Source organism: Passer montanus, unplaced genomic scaffold (assembly GCF_014805655.1).
Source record: "Passer montanus isolate IOZ18808 unplaced genomic scaffold, ASM1480565v1 scaffold6, whole genome shotgun sequence".
Taxonomy (NCBI): Eukaryota; Metazoa; Chordata; class Aves; order Passeriformes; family Passeridae; genus Passer; species Passer montanus.
Window position 1 is genome coordinate 17,016,129 of NW_024371037.1, and position 19,667 is coordinate 17,035,795.

The window sequence follows — 19,667 nt, forward strand, 5'->3', positions numbered from 1 at the left end:
GAAGATAGACAGATTTCTTTTTACCTTTTTTAAAATATACCAAACAGAAAAACAAGGAATCTTTACCCCAAACAAAAGAACTGCATGCAACTCTCCCCACAGCACTCCTCACTGCTGACAAATGCCACCAGGGTGTCAGGGAGCCTGCAAAGTACCCTCAGGGGGCAGCTATGAGACTTGTCCAAGCTTTCAGTCCTGGAATAATGGGCAATTCTGAAAAACAGATACCTTGCCTGTGTGGACCAAAGGGATAAAAGGGCCAAATTCAGCCCTGTAACAAAGCAGCAGCAATGCTATTGCCTTCACAAGACTGCAAGGGTTTATACTTAGTTTTTAAACAAAGCATTGGATATATTGCAACCTTCATATAAAATAATCACTCAACCACTCAATTATCACAACCACTCAATTATCACAACCACTCAAGGGAATTCTGTAGTTTATGCAGCATTTTTAATTACTCAGTATAAAAAAGGTCCAATTTTTATCTAAGAAGTGACAGTTTGACGAAATCTCCTAAGAAACAAGACTTCTAAGCACTGAATCTTTATCAAGGTTTTCCCATCTGCAAGAACAGTGAAGCAGTGAAAATACATAATAAGGAATTTTACCAGGCCCAAACCATGGAGGCTGTGGAAGATGATACACTGTTTGTAGCAAGAAAATCATAATGTATCTCTATTTAGCATATGCATGTGCGCCTATTTGCTCTAGATGCATGTATAATCAGCCCTAGTATAAATTAGAAATCATATGAAGGATTAAATATCAATTGCCTGTCCTCCTACACTTCCCATCCCTCTGCCAGGTCCCGATTAAAACAGAAGGCACAGTAGCAATGGTTGGAAACAGACTGTGAAATTGAAATAAGAGAGGAAAATAGCCATTTTCTTTTTGTAGCAAAACCTATAAAAGCCACATTAGTATTTGACTCTCAACAAATACCACCATATTCTGAAATTAGGAAAGCCTGATGGTTTTAACAGGATCTAGAAGGCGCAGAAAAATGAGGATTATTAAAACTTGAAGATGTGACAACTATATTTGATGATGGAAGTCAGTGTTATGCAAATAATTGTTTTAATATTTCTCAGGCATCCTACATATTATAACTATTTCTCAGTGACTAAGAGGGTTTCACACAACCTTTAAGTGAAATTTTTTGCTAGTTTCACCATCTGGGAGTTCACAGACAGCATTTAATCTTACTGGCTTTTTTCCAAGAGACTTACTGTAGGTCTGTGGCATGTGTTTCTTTTAACAATCAAATTTGGGGGTGATTTTGTTCTTGACTAGATATTAAAATAGCTCACTATCAAAATAATATTAGGGAGATCAGGTCATCAGAGAGCAACAGCAACTTTTATGACAATGGCTGACACAGCTCTAACTTTGCATGATGCTTTCCCCAAAGTATGCAGAAACTTCTTCAGAAATGAACAAATGCAGAAAACTTCTAACAATAAGCAGATAAACCATAAAAAACCAAACTGCTGGTAGAACACAGGGTACCACATCAGACAAGAAGAACACTAGTTGGTGAGGTGATGCAAGAAAGGGCATACTAAGAATAAAGGGGGACAAAGAAGGAGAGCAGAGTACAAGTCAGGCCACAAGGCCATTCTACATATCTAGGGATATACCTACCATTATGTATATCTGTATCTCTAGCTTTTGCCATTATGCATATCCAGAAGAGTTACTCTAAGTTTGATTTCTCAGGTCCATTTTTTAAAAGGTCCATTTTTTCAGGTCCATTTTTTTCTTCATTTGGTTCTGGATTTTTGGGGGATTTTTAAAAAAATATCTCAGAAAAATCATGGCCAGGAAGATGATGGGAATATATGAAAGATGTTCCAAACCTTCACCAACTGTCTGGAGCAAAGTTTCTGGGTGTAGAGTCACCCACACAATCCCTATTGCTCTGGACAGAGCCTACTGTATTCAAAGCACATGTAAATTTCAAAATTCCTACAGCTCTGCCCTCCAAAGCATTTATTAGAAACAGCGCTGTTTCCGCCCAAGGCAGGGGGTTGGCACTGGATGATCTTTAAGGTCTCTTCCAACACAAACCATTCCATGATTCTCTGAATCTATTCTGGCACAGCTCAGTTTCAGATTTTTTTGTTGTTTGGCGGTTGTTGTTGTGTGGGTGGGTTGTGTTGTTGTTTTTCTTTTGTTGGTTTTGGTTTTGTTTTAATGCATTGGGAGTTTGTTGCTTACCAAGATTTTGGTGAGACTGATGTTTATTTGAGGGCTTCAAGAAATAAGGGCAGAAAAAGAATGTGCATTTAAGGTAAGTGCAACACATGGGTTGCATATAACACGTTGCTGTTTCAGATGCCTGCTAGTTTTTGGGGATAAGGATTTCTTGGTCTGTGGCCAAACCTCAGTAGTTTGACAAGATTTAAGAAATCAATGCATGACGACAATTTCCTTGTCCCCTAACACTCCACAGGACAAATGGACAGCACAGCCACACTGGACATCACAGACAACAAGCTGGCTGAGGAAATAATATTGTCTCTCTTTAGACAGAACTGTTCTGTTTCATGTTGATTTGCCACACAACTAATTCAAAGGAAAAATGATCAACATCATTCACAAAACATATCTGTCACACTGCAAGATTAGACCAGCTGAAAAACAGAGCAACATGGCTTTTTTTATCTCGTATAGTACTCAAGTCAAGTGGCAGCACTCTTAGCTATAATTAGAAGTTTTCCATTTTATTCAACTGTTACAAACGAACAGCATGAGACTTCACGGGAGCAATTTCATGGGAAGGGCCAAAGGAAAGTAATAAGCAAAAGAAAACAATACGCTTTCACAAACACAACTACCCACAGTATGGCAACCTGCTGGGCACACTTAATAAGGAGAGGCTTTGTTTCAGACAAAGGTCATGGGTTTGTTTTCTTAAAAAACCTGTCTAAAATGCCTTTTTTCAAAACATCATCTAATAGGTCATTACCAACACATACAGATGAAATCTATACTCTCAGCTGGGGTGCACATTCCTCAGCTGCTAACACCAGCTAAGGCAGCTGCTCACACAGGAAGCCACTATCTGCAACAAGGCAACACTAGTAATGGTTCTAGACTTCAATAAGTTGTCAAATTCTTATGTTCAGATTTCTAGACCAAATTCCTATTCACAGCTAGTTGACGGGAAACATTTTTTTTTTAGCTACACTGTCAGACTACTCTGCTATTCCATGGACATATTTCACTCTTTTGTAATAGAAACTGCAGCCATGAAATATGGAGGACAAGAGGGGTAGGAGTCAGCTTTGGAGTCACATCACCCTTCACCTCCTTCTTCAGAAGATCTGAAGACATCTTACACAGCAGATGGAGAGACTGTGACAAGTAAAAGCTTTCTATAGCAAATCCTTCCCATCAGCTGCAGACCACCACAGAAGACCTAGCCCCCCTCTCCATAGTTATGCTGCCACTGGCTTCCTTGTCCCCAAAAAGTAACACCACTGTTGCAAAATGAAAGCTTTTATAGCTCTGCATCTCTGGGCAGCAAAGCATAAGGTGAACACACACAGGCAACAGGGAGGACCTTTCCTACAACCCATCCAAAGTTGATCAAGGGTACACACAGGTTACACAGCTACCAGGAAGTATATTATTTCTAAAACTTCAAGTTATTGTTCAGATTTCATGTTGTTTCCTAAAACAAGTTGGAGCTCTTTCACCTTAGCCTCCAATCACACTTCCTCCCATAGCCCCACAGATGTACATTTTACTTAGCTAAATTTGCACAGTGGACCAGGTTTACTTTGCTGATGAATGCTGGATAAGCACTGATCTGCAGATATGCATAATGCATTCTTCCCTCTTTCTGACACAGGAGAATAACTGCTTATGAAGAAGTTCTAGCAGGAGCATTCCCAAACAAGCTTATTTTGTGCCTTATATATGGAAAATCTCATCTCTTTCCACAGATTCCAAACATGCTTTTAACTTTGGTTAAGATAAGCTCTCTGAAAAAATGCTGCCATAGCTCCATGTGTGGCTTTGGTCCCTCACTGCACTGTGACACGCTACTGCAAGCACCAGGTGCTTTTGTACTGCAAGTGCCTTCCTCTGCACAGAAAACACATCCCACCCGTTCTAATTCCTTGAGAGTATAACTACTTCCTTGTCAATACTTTAGCTCCTCCAGGTCTTGTTAAAGATCTCACCAGGGAAAGAGTTTCCAGATTCCATTCTTATTTTCAAAGTGAACACCACCTTGCCACTCCCCCAGACTGAGCTATTTGTTCAATGATTATGACTAATCCATTCACTAGTCACAGATCTTTGGTGCCTTCTAACCTGCCTGTAACAATGCTGGCTTGTTTACTGTTGTTAGTAGGATGTTCACTTGACTTTTGTGAAGTCTTTTTCAAACAGTAATCTTGCAACACTGGGGAAAGCAGCATAGAGCCCCACAGGTCTGCAGTGCTTCTGAGCAGCTGTGATTCTCAACAGAAGAGGGGGGGAAAAGGTATCTGGATATACTTCTTCTGCCTTTTTTTCCCCAAAATATGAGCTAAAATATTACACAAGAACTGAAAGACAAAGAGTAAGATGTTACATTATACCAGTAGCCAGCAGTAATTATTTTTCTTCTTGGTAAGGTAGCCTTTCTCAATTTCTTTTCTGGGGAAAAGTTTTTACTCTGGAATACCATCAAATAAGCACATCCACCTTTAAACAAAAAAAAAAATTGCCTTCTCCAATATTTAAATATACACTCCTAAACTGAAAATACTACCCCACCATTAAAAGAGATTTTTTTTTAAAGGAAGTTCTCCCCATGCAGAGAAAGTATATACCAGTTTTTGGTAGTTTGTGCTGCCACTTTTGTTTTCTATTGCAGTCTCCATGAAAGGGCCCTCACCTACCTTTTGGTATTTCCTCTGTGTACTGGTTTTGGCTGGGATACAGTTAAATTTCTTCAGAGTAGTTTGTGTGGGGCTCTGTTTTGGATCTGTGCTGAAAACAGGGTCAGAAATATAGAGATGCTTTTATTATGGCAGAGTAAGGCTTACACAGCATCAAAGCAACCTTTTTGCTTTCTCACCCCATCCTACAAGTGAATGGTTTGGGGGTGCACAAGGAATTGGGAGGGAACAGAGCCAAGACAGCTGACTCCAACTGATCAGAGGAATGTTCCATACCATATGGCATCATGCTGGCAATAAAAGTTGGGTGTAAGAAGAAGGAAGGGAGGGACATTTGGAGTGATGGCATTTGTCTTCCCAAGTCACCATTATGTGTGATAGGGCCCTGCTGTCCTGGAGATGGCTGAGCACCTGCCTGCCCATGGGCAGTGGTGAATGGATTCTTTGTTTTGCTTTGCTTGCATGTGCAGCTTTTGCCTTACCTATTAAACTGCCTTTATCTTAACCCATGAGTTTTCTCACATCTACCCTTATGATTTTCTTCCCAGTCCCACTGTGGGGGAGTGACTGAACATCTGCTGGTGCTTAACTGCTGACCAGAGTTAAGCCACAACACTCTGGATTATCATTCCAAACAACAATAAACAACTCTGGAAAAATTTTCTCAGCAGCTCAGTTTGTGCCCTGCTAATTGCACTGCTTTCTGCTGCACCGGTGGGAGCGGGAGAAGTAAGAGGTTAATTCAGGAATGAACCCAACCATGGCAGAGCAATCCCCTTAATACCCAGTAGACACCTGCCATGCAGCAAACATGAAAAAGTTCTCTTTTTCAAAGAAAAAAGAGGAGTGGGGGAAGATTTTAGGTTTTCAAGACACTTGTCTTTAAATACCTTTAAATCCAGGGTCTTGGAGTTTCCTGAAACAGGAGATCCTGAACTACATCTTTAACAAACTTCTCTGGTATGTATGCAATGCAATGAATTCTGCCTATATATTCTAAGTTACACAGGAAGTGTTATCTTTACTGCTGTTTACAGCCTTTCACTTTCTGTCACAGGAACTGCTACTCCTGTTAAACCTCTCTCCCAACACAAAAATATTTAGCCTGCCTTCAATGTGCTGTCCTGGCTTTTTCGGCTTCATTTTCGTTCCCCTCTTTCAACTCCTCTGTGTTCCCTACTTGTTTTTTCTAATCATTACTCCTCTTTAGCTCCGCCCATAATTCAGGGTAAACACAGTCTTACTGTGTTTTAAATGTAGAGTTTCTAGAGGCAACCCATCTTCCACTATCACATCCTACTTTGATCATACACATGCTTTCCACAACTGAACTAGAGGCCTGACAGAGCCTACAGATTTATAGGATTAGTAGTGCAACATTTTGTTGCTACAGTGTCATCTCTCCCAAGCATCTGAACTATTGTAACAGGATCAACGTTTGAGCCAACTCAAGGCAGGAGACAGAAGCGAGTAATACTCCTTTACAGTGAATTTTTTCCCACCTTGCAATCCTTTAGGAACAGAACCAAGTAGTCATGTTACAGCTTGGCCAGGCACCCTCCCAGCAGTGCCTGCACACTCCCTCTCTTCCCTGGGATTCTGGGGGCAGCTGCCACCAGGACCTCCCTGGCCAAGTGTCACAGCTGGTACATTGGCAAGAAAGGACACCAGAGGAGAGGGAACCTGACAGAAGTCAAGGAGAAGCCTCAATTCACACAATTTCTCTAAACTGAAGAAGCTCAAATTTGCTGCTTGAACAAAAAAAACCAATTAGTTAAGTCTTTTGACCTCATCCTTAAAAGAGCTCTTCACTACAGAGGGTTCAGGCAGTATTTGACTCCAAGACTAGGCACACGTATTTTGAATTCTCCAACAAACAGACAAGGTATCTTTCTTCCTCCTCCCTTGTTTCCCATGGAAATAGAAAACAGGCTGAGCTGGTGAGGGTGACACTTCCTTCTCCCTAAACGATGGCCATAGGGAGCATGGAACCTTTGAGGACAACTATTCTGCTCAGGCTGTGTTTTGCCTCTCACAGGAGGGGCCACCACCCTCTGTCCCAGAGCAGTGTGCTGTCCATGCCCATGCTGGCACAGTGCTCCAGTCTTGTCCTGGGGGTGTGCCCACACTGGCACAGGCTGTGGCACAGTGCTCCAGTCTTGTCCTGGGGGCTTCTGCCTCTGCCCCTCTCCAGCACCCAACAGCATTTCCAACAGCTCACACTGGCACTCCCACAGAAGTCCATCCTCTCATCCCTTAGCACTGAAAAGATGCTCCTCAATAGAGAATAGATATCTCCAGACCATTCACTTCAGGCAGAAGCTGCAGCTTTTATTAGAGGCAGCTCTGTCCCTGGTTTGTGTTAAACCAGCCATGCTGCCAGTCCCAGCAGCAGCTGTCACACATCAGCTGATAACACAATCCCAATAGAAACCTCTGGGCTGCAAAGCCCCAGAGAACCATGGGCAGTGTGTGTTAAGTTGTTCCATGCCCATGTTTACACACACACACCTGAAAGGATTTTGCTCTCTGTTTCCATTAACACGCTCTTAGTTTCAGATTTCTAAATTATGCTGTGCAGCAAGAACTAGAAACTTACTGCTGGCTATGAGAGTTTCTTCTTCTCTTGATTCCAGTGCTTTTTCAAAGACAGATGAGCTGAGTTACCGAAATAGTTCCTTCTCCCCTCTATGAAAGCACTTCACAGAACAAGCTTGTGATTCAGGAATCAGACACTTCTCTAAAACCAAGCAAGAATGGAATTACAGCTAATCACATTAGTCTGTAACTTTTTTCCCCTCTAAAAGCAGGATTAAAGGCAGAGATGGGGAACTTCCCACATTCCCACACACCAGCTGCATTCTCCCAGACTCAGCTTGCTGAACAGCTAATAGAATTACCATCCATAGACCTAGGATTTTCAGGGATTACTCTGGAGAGGTTGTTAAAGGAACTAACTGGACTGTAATTCCTGGCTTTGCACTACCAGAAAGGGACAGAAAGACCTTAAGATGACATTGAGAGGTACCCAGAGGGAGCCACGGCCTGAGGAAGCTGCCAACCAGATTTTGTAAGGGCTGTGGAGACATTGGTCTTAAAGTTTATTGAGAAGAACAGCAAAGTGAACCGACAGCCCAGGTTTGGAGATGTGATTGATGAGAGACGTGACAAGGTGAGGGAGAGGGGATTGCCCTCTAAGACTGATGCTGATGTACGTCTGTTTAAAGAGATGAGGGTACATTTTAATGCCTTATCAATTCCTGCATTATGGTTGAGAGCATGTAGGGCTAAGTTCTAATCTTCAAATTACTCATGAAAATAGCTGAAAAACATTTTTTTTTTCGTTCAAAGGGGAAGCGAAGAAGGGGAGAAAATTTTCTAACTACATTCTTCAAAATGTCAGTCACTCATCAAACCAAATATACATTAAACTTTGACCTTTGTCATGACATAAGCAGCAATAATCACTGAGCTAGTGAGCTTTATGATTACTATTCTTCATTTCCAAATACCAAAATCTAAAGTCATACTCCACCCCATCATGGCACCACAGATCAATGCAGAACTTTTAAAATTTCTAAAGGACAAACATTGCAAGTTTGAACTTAGGAAATTAGAAGTTTTCTTTTTTCCCCATTTTTTTGGGAAATTTGATTTGATTTTTCTGAGTCGAGGACGCCTACAAATAAGGTCAGTAAAGAAAAACAAAAACTAGTTCAGATAAATCTAGTTTCAATTCCAAACTTTAGCATTCATTCATGAAACAAAGATTCCTAATACAAATTCAGAAGAAAAAGCACGTTCTTCAAAATAAGGTTTCAAAACACACAAGCAGCAATTTAAGCACCCTAGCATTATTGCACAGGCTTCTGCAAAGCATCAGGTACTGCTGAACAAATTAAAAACCCAAGACCCTTACTCAGCCTGCCAAGCACTTGCACAGACTTGGAGCCATGGAATTAACAGTGGGAAGGATGCAATGGGACAGAGGAAAAGGTGGCACTAACCTGCCCCTCCCCACAGCCACTGGAGCCAAGGGAGGTGCAACCCTTTGCACTCCAGGGTAGGAGTAGGGCTGGCCAGATGCTTCATGAGCCAGGTCAGCAAGTCAAAAACAGGAGAGTAACACAGGGTCCTTGTCTTTGAAAGTGATCATCCAGTGCAACCCTCAATCTGCTGAAGAGGACCTGCTCTCATGTACAAAGGTTGGGCCTGAATCAATTTAAGGAGTGCTCTTCCCAAACAGAAAGAAAAAGGTTGCTGCCCATTATTAAGTTTCACAGCTTCTTGCCCTCTCCTCCCCACACAGGCAGCAGAGATAATGAATCAAAACCAAAAAAGTCCACAACCAACAATAAAATAACTTCCCTCAAAAGAGAAGGAAATAAGAATAATAATAATATTTTTCAAAAAATGTTAATGGCACTTAGCTAGAAGGGGGGTGGGGAAATGTTGCCCAAACCCACCTTTCACTCAAAATTTTTCAAAACCTAAAAAAAATCCATGAGCTCACATGGTGACCTGCCACATGTGGAAAATACAGGGATCTCTGATGAACAGCAAGATAACTTATTTTGTCTCTTCACAAGACATCTGCACAAAATGGAGCATGGCTCAAGTCATAAGAGCTGGAGATGTGTCCTCAGTCCCACCTCTAATGTAGAACTCCACCAAGGACCAGATTGTTAGTTATGACTGACAGGTATTTTACAGCATTACAAACATGCACTACGCATCATCTGTTTCTGAGGAGGTCTCTAACACATACCTAAAGATAGAAAAATCATACTTGGCCTAAATGAATCAATGTTGGCAGGAAAAAAAAAGTGATCTGCTGCAGAACTTGGCTGGAGATGGATCTTTTTTGCTCCTTGCAGGGAGTTGGAAAGCAGAAATTATCATAACAGGACACAAAGGACAGAGAAACAAATCAGGGAAATCCAGAAGGGCTCACAGTGGGGAGCAGAGAAAAGGAAAGAACTCACCTCTTGTCTGTACCTTTATGCAATGGAGTAGATACACAGTCAGGACAGTACAGAAGGCCCTTGGATAGGGGACCAGCAGATGACATAAAAGAAGAAATTAACTGCAAAGACCTTGGAAACAGAGCTATGCTTATAAAGGGACAATCTCACTGACCTCTAATGCCAGTCCAAGGACATTTTGCCGCAGGATTTCTGGAGCAGTGGTATGGAGGACATCAGATGCAATCAAAGCTCAGTGGATTTGTCCCCTTATTGTAGCAGAATACTACCATGGAAAGCATAAAGACAATGGCACATAGGGTGAAAGAGTAGAAAACATTTTCAGTGGATTTGTCCCCTTATTGAAGAATACTACCATGGAAAGCATAAAGACAATGGCACATAGGGTGAAAGAGTAGAAAACATTCTCCCTGAGATCAGGCAAAAGTTGGCTGTCTCAAATCACAGTTTCAGTGTCATTGTTGTTGCCTGCAAAAGAGCCTGAACAGCATCAAAACAATCAGTCAAGATCAGCTACACCTTAGGGTAGCACTTCAGAAAGAAGAAAGGAGGAGGCAGAAAAAAAGATAATATAAATGGTTATCCAGCTTTAAGCCACAGTCACCACCTGGACCTCAGACCTGCTCTCATAAGAGGGGAAGTGCAGAGCCTACAGAGTCTGACATCGCTCACAGAGTTGAAAACAAGCTGGCATTATGACAAGTGACAGCAATGGACAGACAGATCTCCCGCATGAGAGGAGGGAGATGCTGACATGATCCTGGGGGACCAGACCCATTCAACTCCTGCTTGTCTTGGAGATGGTGCATTTAGGTCCTCATTTGGGCCACACAAGATTTTCAGTCCTGTCAAGCTGGAGGTTCTCTGCAGACACAGCATTGCCCATACCCCTCTACCTCAAGCAGCTCAAGACTCCCTCAGCAGATTCTCTCCCCCTTAAACCTTACTGTGTTGAACACAGATCCCAAACAATGAGCAAAGCTCTCAATTTGCCACCCTACTTCATGCCAGAAAGTTGCCTGCTGGCCACAGCCCCCTAAAACCTGTTTTTACTTGAGTTTCATTCTTAAATCAATGTGATTGCTAAGTTATGTACAGGGTCCACATTTTGGCATTCCCCAATTATGCATTGACCACATACCCTCCTGCACTATCTACTGCACTTGCTAACATTGACTGACTCAGCGTGGTGTTATTTTTGTCCTTCCCCCACTCAGACTCCAGCAATTAAACCACGCTGTGATCAAGAACCACAGACATCCCTTTGGCTGGCTTTACCCTAGCACTGCTTCCCCCGACAAAATACTGTGTGCAGTATTTATCTGGAGAACGTTAAACTCTTCAGACAAGCACTTGCCTTACATACAGTACTGGGAGGAGGAATCACACCTGCCTGCAGCCATTTTGTGAGTTTCACCTACTGAACAGCTCATGCAGCATTAACCACTTAGCAGCCATGGTACTTATAATCCCAAGTACAGCTGGCAGCATCTACCAGACAGCCAGTGTGCTGCTGGATGAGGGAGATAGCAGTGAAGAAGGCAAAAGGCTTCAATGGACCTGCTGGCCATTTCTTACTTGCTGGACCCTCTAACTACCATTCAATAAAGCTTTCACTCTGTGTCAGCTGGGTTTGAGGGGCAGAGCAGCTTGACACAAGCTGGGAACTCTCTCACCAGCTCTATTCCCTGTTTAGTGCCGGAGCACTTGAAACTGTGACCTAGTCCACCTGACCTCTGATCAGGAAACCACTCTGGACAACATGTGTATTATACCTGGACACCCCAAACATACCCTGAAGTAAATGTGACTGGCCAAATGGGAACCAATTCTTAGAAGTCACCTTTCTCTTTGTGTTTAACAGGAAGGAAGAAAAAAAATCATTAGAGACAGCAAAAGACACAGCTAATACGAAGGTGCTGCTGTCCAATAGGACCTCTTGCCTTTTACAGTTCGATCAGAACAGAAATCCAAGGGGAAGTGGTTAAAAACCCAGGTTAGATGTAGTTCAGGAGCCTCTATCTTCCTTGCAAATGCTGCTCCATCACAGATGTAGCACCTACTCCAGCCTCATGCCACAGCAAAGCAGCTATGTCTGCTCTGCCTAAATTATCTCTCTGCACTCATTAACAGCACTCCCCCACTCCAAGTCTTATTTGGGATTCAGCTCACAAAGCTGACTTAACCCATCCTTAAATCCACAAACCATATTTCTTTCTCAAGTAGCACACAGATCCCATCAGAGAATGACCTGTGCTTTGCAGCACTGCCTCCTTTCAAGGTCAAACTGAGCATGTTTCATTTGACCACATCTACAGGCTCACAGCAGTTCACCCCCAGGGGCACAGCCCTGTCAGGTTACTCTATGCTGTGACGATAACTGTGCCAAGCCATTCCCACTTACACCTATCCCGAGTGATGCAGCTGCAACACAGACAAATGGACAAAGCTGGAGCGTTTGCAGGTACCAGCAGCTGACTGCCACCTGTGCCAAGGCAGAAGCGTCCAAAGGAGGGCTACCTGTGAGGACACAGTCATGCTCTGGGGTCAGAAGCTAGGGCCATACTCAAGCAACCTTTCAGAAACAAGATAACACCAGTCTAGACCCTCTGAGGGACCAGCAATATGAGAGAGCTTCGAGGGATGAATTTCATACTTGCCCCATTAGGAATCACATTTGTGCAACTTAGATAGTATTAAAAATACCTGAGCAAAATTTACCTTTTTAATGCTCTTTCTATTTTCCTCCTTTTACCCCTGTAAGTCCTAAGAAATCAGAGGCCACATAGGAAAAGTACACAACAGCAGGAAAAATAACTGTGTCATCAAAACATAGAACCAAAAACTTGAGATTCATTCTTCACATTCACATCAAAACTCTTGCCAAAACTTATCCTAATGGCAGCATTTTTTTCACTTGGAAGAACTAGTACATTTACACATGTACATTCTTCTCCAAGGTTATTCTGAAATCATTACTTGCAATGCACTTGGCAGATTAGAGGCATTGCATAAATATTAGATGCTATAGCATAAGGTCTTACACAAGGAAAGGGACTTCTGAAGCTCCTAAAATTATCATGAGGTTTCTGTAGGCAGTTTTACATGAACAAAGGCTTAAATAAGAGCCAGGCAATATACATTGAAGTTAACATTACAATATGCATAGAATAATTCATACAGAGAAAAACTGTTCAGTTGTCTCTAGCTACATGTATGGAACTTGAGTTTTTAGTTCATTCATCAGATCCTATTCAGTCTCATATTCTGAACTACAAAAAAGAATAAAAGAAAGTATTTTCATCTAAACAAAGAGAATTGCAAAGAATTTTTTAAAAAAGTTTAAAAAGGAAAGTAATTCATTATTTCTGTGTACATAACCTGACAACCAAATAGAACAAGATAAAAAAAGTATTCCTTTCCCCATGAGTCTTATCCTCCTGAAATTTGTACCAAACAGAACACACAGAAGAAATGTGTTTACAGATGGGGTATGAGTCATGCTCCTAGGTGAGGGTTAGAAAGTCTATCACTTCCAATTCACAGGAGCAGGACTGTGGTGCTGTTATCTTCCATTAATAAGAAGCAACGGGGATTAGAATAAGTAATCAGTAGTTCCAAGCCCTATGCTATCCTCCAACATCAAAATATTCAGCTCAGGACAAGCATTTTCTGTGTTTTTCCTTGTCTCAGCTCACAGACGTGCTAAGCTTTCACCTGTTTCATAACATTATTAAAATGCTTAGCATTTGAATAAATAGTTTGGTCTAGAGAGAACATGAAAGGTGGAAGAATACTTCTGTGTTATCTTAACTCACCAAAGTGTTTATGATCACTGAGAAATGCTGGAAAGCATTTTAACAAAAACCTCCAGTGAATTCTCACATACATTCATTTGCTACAAACTAAGTAACATAGCATGAGAAAACATGATGCAATATTTTCAGCCTTACAAAAAATCCAGTACTTTGAGAAGAAAAAAGAAAATCCATAAACTGCTCTCCCTCTTCATTTTGAACTCTAACAACCTGCCACTGTAATAATGCTGGAAGGACACAGTCATCATACCTCACCTACAACTCTGCATTCATTATGGGTCAGTAACCACCAACACCCTGAGGAAATGTAATTTCTAGCACAGGCCCGCAGAGCAGAGGTACCACAGTATCACTGAAATGCAACATTACGGAAAAACAGCCTGGACTTTGTCTCATCAAACAAAAGGCACTGCAGGGATAATAAACTGACTTTTTAAGCCAAGAAACACACATACCAGTAAAGTCAAGTTCCTGGAAATCTATTATAACTCAGAACTGCAAAGGTATCTGAAGTGTCATTTAGAATTTTTCAAAAAGTGAATTGAAAAGGCAGGCAAAATTGTCTCTTGCATGAGGACACAGACAACATACAGTCAGATCTTTCCCCCTGTCCCTTAACTGCATCTGATAGTACCTTTTGAAGTTCTCCAAAGAGATGGCAGAAAGGCAAGAGCAGAGAGAGGAACACATGTGACACAGAAGCAGCCAGCTATGGTCCCATCCCCAGATTCATACAGTTTAGAAAAGCAATTATAGTACTGGAATCTGAACTGTAGAAATATACATTCAAAATGGATGGAAAATGACTAAGCTTGTTTTTCTACCACAAAATGCTACTCAGTTGCAGTTTCTCTGCAACTCCACCAGCATGAGCAGCAGGCTAGTTCTTTGTCATTCGCAAATTTAGCATTTATTTTATCGTGCCATATGTAGTCAAGGGAATTCAACTAGGAGAGGCAGGCTCTGCTCCATCCTGTTCACCCTCTACCTTCACAGAGGAAGGAAGATAAAGCAAGAGAGGAAAAGGTGAAAAATAATGCTCTGGATAGAGTTTAGATGCAGTGAATATCATCTGGGTCATTTCATGTTACATACTGTCCACTCCTGCTTTTACTTTGCCAGTTACTTTCAGAGTTGAACACTGGGGCTGCTTATCAGCAGTGCTGCAGGGAAGCAGCATAGCACACAGAAAACAGCACAGGAAGGCACCAAAGAAGAAACTTCCCTGCCAGTAACAGGGCAATCCAAGCAGAAGCTCAATCCAAGAAACAGCTCGTGGCTCAGACAGGGAAAGCTCTAGAGGAGATGCCAGTGGCCTCCAGAGTGCAGCTGCTCGCAGAAGAGAGGGAGGGACGAGTAAATAAAGTGTGAGGCAGGATCCCTCCCACCCTCTCTTATTCAAATAAATCACTTAACTTTTCAGGGAGCAGCAAATCTCCTTACTCCTCTGGATTAAAGGCAGACTTAAAAGAATGTTTGTTAACAGACTACCCTCTCCGAGGGTCATTCCTGATGCACACCAGCTAACCACATGCAGAAAACTAAGTTAAGGGCATTGTTACTTAAAAATGAAAAGTTTATTTCTAAATAAAACAATACCTTTAAAGACAATTAAAAAGTGCACTGGATGTGGGATACAATTTTAGTTTTGCTTCTATGGAGCCTGACGAACATTAGACAAGTGTCTGTGGCATAAGAATATCTCTTTGAAACATGGCCTTTTTGCCATCCTCTAAGAGGTGAAATGAAATTCAAGGTCTCAGGGCTCCTTGCTTCCTTGCTCAGGGCAAGGAAGAGACAGCAGGACAGTCATTTCAGAAGACAAACTTTAGGCTACTCACTGACTAAGGGAGCTGAGTCCCTATGGAATTCCCACTAAAATGTCAAGAAGCAATGATATTTTATCACAGGACCGGGTACGTTTCTGAAGATTCCATTTGCCTGCCTACATGTTTTTCGTAATGATCACTCCATTAAAAGAGGGAAAGTTAATAATAAAAAATAAAGGCTAATTTGCATTTCACTACATTATATCACAGAGCTAAGTAGGTAATTTTAGAAATAAGTTAAAATATATTACATTAATGAACAATACCCATTACAAAAAATGTTCAGTACAAGAGGAGGAAGAAAGTGGAGTGGAGGAGAAATGCTTGTTCCAGGGAAATAAGTCCGATGAACAGGCCCATACCACACAGATTCTAGGGAAAAGAAATAGTCAACAGGGTGAGCTACTTTGTCAATATGTTTTTTAGTAAGAAATACTAACCTTCAAGAATCAAAGAAACAAGAGGAATCCCCTAAAAAAATTGCATATTTTATAGATACAAGCTGCTTCAGTCTGGCATGGAAACCAGGTCTAACCCCAAAATGCCTTCTTCAGCTTGGATGAAACTCCAACATGATGACATCAAGGAACTCCAGTATCATCTGTAAACTGACATGTTTTACAACTAAAGAACATGAATGCTACAAATGCTTTCCTGAAACTCAGCCTCCAGGTGACCTACTCTCAGAGCCAGAATTTTTTCCTAAAGATAGCGAGACAGATGCTGCTGCTGGGTGTGGAACATAAATCCACTGACTCAAACCCTGCTGTGGACTGGCTCACAACATCAGGGCAGACACAGTACAGGTGGCACACACTCTCCTTACACCTTCTGCGCCAAATCTCCACCTTCTAAGTCTACAACAAACCTATCATTAGCATGAGGAAGTAAAAATCCCTGTGTCCATAGGCATCCCAACCAACAAAACACTTTTGCTGATTTGCTAAAACATGAAAACACAGAGAAGGCTCAGGGAAGCTGCACTTTGGCACACTGCAGGTATAGCATGTCTTGTCTCATATCTTCACACCAAAGCAAACTAGCAAAATGTGAGTTAAATAGCTGACCTTTGTGTTACATCACAAGCTGCTTGTGAGGACACCAAACTTCCTCCTAACATTCTTGTAAGTGCTCATTTGTATTGTAACAAAAGGAAAACATTGTTCTGATAGTTTCCTTAATATAGACACCAACAAAATTCTAAATAATAGCATGAAAGTGCTTTATTCCCTGCTTTCCCCAAGCCAACAAACTTCAGAATATGTATAATAGTAATTTCATCTTCCTGGTGCTTTTTCCATTTCTTTTCTTTATGTAAGTCAAACCTGTTTCAAAAGAAAAACATAGTTTCAACACATACCTCCCAGCAAGTCTTACAATTATTTTCAGAAAGCCTGATAATAGCTCAGTATGAGTAACACAAAAATAAAAAAGTTCATATCTGGCAAAATCTGAGTTTGTCCATATTTTCTTCTTTTTCTTTATTCTTCAATGCTTTGCCTTTGGAAAACAAGGCAATTTTGGTAGCACTGCTTTCCTCTCAGCTTCTCCACAGCGAGCATTTTGAGATCTTCGGGTTACAATGAACCTCAATTTTGGAACATCATATACATAATTCTGGAAGAGGGTAGTAACACATTCCCTAGTTCTCTCTAACAAGTACCACCTTTCCCTTAGATCTGCTCCACCAGCACTAGAGCTTGCAAGGGAAGGGGATGAGACAAAAACCCGAAATCAACAAAACAGAAATAAACAAAGTAAACAACAACAAAAAATCTACTAGAGACAAAGCAAAAGGGCAACTTCTTTTCACATAGATAACAACAGGAACTGAAAAAGCTAGTGACTTTTTTACACCTCCCAATTAACCAAGCTGCTCAAAGCTCAAGAGGGAAGAGCAACAAGTACATGAAAACAATCCTGCTATGTTCTGCTTTCATGACCATCAGAGCCATTTACTTTATCTCCAAACATTCTCTCACATCAGGTTTCATCAACAGGGTCAATGAAACCTTCACTTTCCAGCAGCCACATTTTTCTGGCCCAGCAGTCTCAGGTGAAGCTCATAGGATGCACACACCTGGGAGCCAGAGAACCTCCCTTTGTCACCAACTTGTCACATTTGTCACTTTGTCATTTGCAATTACATTTACTTGCTGAAAGTAAATTTCACACAGAATTTCACTGAAGTTGAAAATAGCAGCATGTAGTTATTTTGGTAAAGAAGGGCTTTTTAAGGAACTATTATAGTGGCAGAACAATTAGAGCTTACTTTTAAATATTTAAACTTACAGTTCATGGGGAATTTGCTCAGTAACCTATTCAATTCTTTATTAATCCGAGGAGAACAATCCAATTTAAAATTCTTTAAGTCTCTCATTAAAATCTCTCTTTAAATCTCCCATTTCAGCATCCCCAATGATGTAACAACCTTTTAAATAAAGCTAGTGATTGCTCATTAACAATGTGAAGCCTTCACTGCAGTTTTTGCAACAGCTTTTTGGGGAATTCATATATGTCTGAAGAGACTATGGAGAACAACTTGTAGTCTGAAAGGGCTAACTTAGTAACTTTAATAATCCCTGAGTTGGTAGCAACATGGATGGCCAGACATGCTCAAGACTTAGAAGCAATAACAGGAAGAAACCAAATACTGAATCCTGCACCCAGAATCCTTAAGGAAAACAATGTGCCTACCGATAAAGGCATCAAGTGCAAGGACATGCCTTGCCTCTGCAGCTACTCCCACTGCCAGCTGGATGCATCCAAAGGAACACTGCCTTTCGCCTGACTGGCAAGGCTACAACCAGGTCCCGATCAGACACCCTCTAAAGTAAATACAATTATATGAGTGAGTCAGGGCAACAAACCATTTGGAGAGCCCAGAGGCTAGCCAATGGAAATTTTTTTTTTCTTTCAGTTTGGAGCCTGTGGTCTTCAAGCGTCTCCCCAAACTGAAAAGCATTTTGGGAGATATGCGACCAGAGCCCACCAGCGAGCACGAGGGTTGTCAGGTCCACAGGAAGGTGCCCCAAACCCCACATATCTCACCATTCATGAGCAGCGGGAAATATTTACACACGCACAAACCAAACCGGGTTTCCTACCAAAATCCCTTTTTATTCCAGGGTCAAGGACCGAGAAGGCTGTTCAGTACCCGGAGGGTATCCCATCCTTGGCCCCTGCGCCCCCGGAGCCGTCACTACAGGTAGGGCAGCCCGGTGCTGCCCCTGGCCATCCTTCGCCGACCCGGGTACCGGCACTCCCGCGGGGACTTTCAAGGGCAGCTGACCGTCTGCATCCCCGGGCTCCCACAAAGGAGCCACCCAGGTACAGAGCTACGGCCAGGGCCGGACACACGGCGCCGGGGATGCCGCTCCCCTCCCCCGGCATCGTCCCCCCGCCGCGCAGGCCCGGGGCTGCGCTGCCCCCGCCTCCGGCAGCGCCGGCACCGGCCGGGGGCTCCTCGGCATCGCCGCCCTCGGCGCCGGAGCGCCCGGAGCGCGGGCAGTGCGCTCGGCCGCGCTCCACCTGCCCGCCGCCGCGTACTCACTCCGCGTAGCCCGTGGTCCAGGGCAGGCGCCGGGTGTCCTTGCTGAGGATGAGGATGGGGCGGGCGATGTGGTCGGCGGAGCACTCCACCTCGTCCGGGGACAGTCCCAGGAACTCGGGTCTCCCGTAGGGGAAGCGGAGGGGCAAATCCGCGCCGCTGCCGTGGTCGGCGCCCGCGCTGCCAGCCATGATGCCGCCCATGAAATTGGCCACGGCGGACTTCACCCGCGTGAGCATAGTACCCCCGCCGGCGGCGGCGGCGGCAGCGCCGGGGCCGCCGCGCAGGGCGGGGAGCGGGGCNNNCAGAGGGCCCCGCCGCGCTCCCGCAGTGGGGGCGCCGGGCCGCGCGGAGCCGGCGAGAGGGCGGCGGGCTCAGGGGCAGCCGCGGGGCCGAGGCCTCATTGCAGGTTTCCCCCTCCCGGCGCGGCGCTGGGTGAACTCAGCCCGGCGGCAGCGGCTGCTGAGTCATGTGATAGCGCGGCTGGATTCGCCCGGGCGCTTCCTGCTCCTCCTGCGGCACCGGCGGGCTCCTGGCACACGCCGGGCACGGGCGGCCGCCGCCCCCGCCCGCCCACCCGCGCC

The 19,667-nt window shown here is 43.2% G+C and overlaps 1 protein-coding gene across 1 annotated transcript in view; it reads right to left on the reverse strand.

The window, feature by feature from the left end:
* PPM1H (protein phosphatase, Mg2+/Mn2+ dependent 1H) overlaps positions 1–19,379 on the reverse strand; it is a 128,894-nt gene extending 109,515 nt beyond the window's left edge. The window contains exon 1 of the mRNA XM_039726678.1: positions 19,087–19,379. Within this exon, the coding sequence (XP_039582612.1) occupies positions 19,087–19,322 (236 nt within the window). The 5' untranslated portion in view covers positions 19,323–19,379. The remainder of the gene's footprint in view (positions 1–19,086) is intronic.
* Positions 19,380–19,667: the final 288 nt, after the last annotated feature.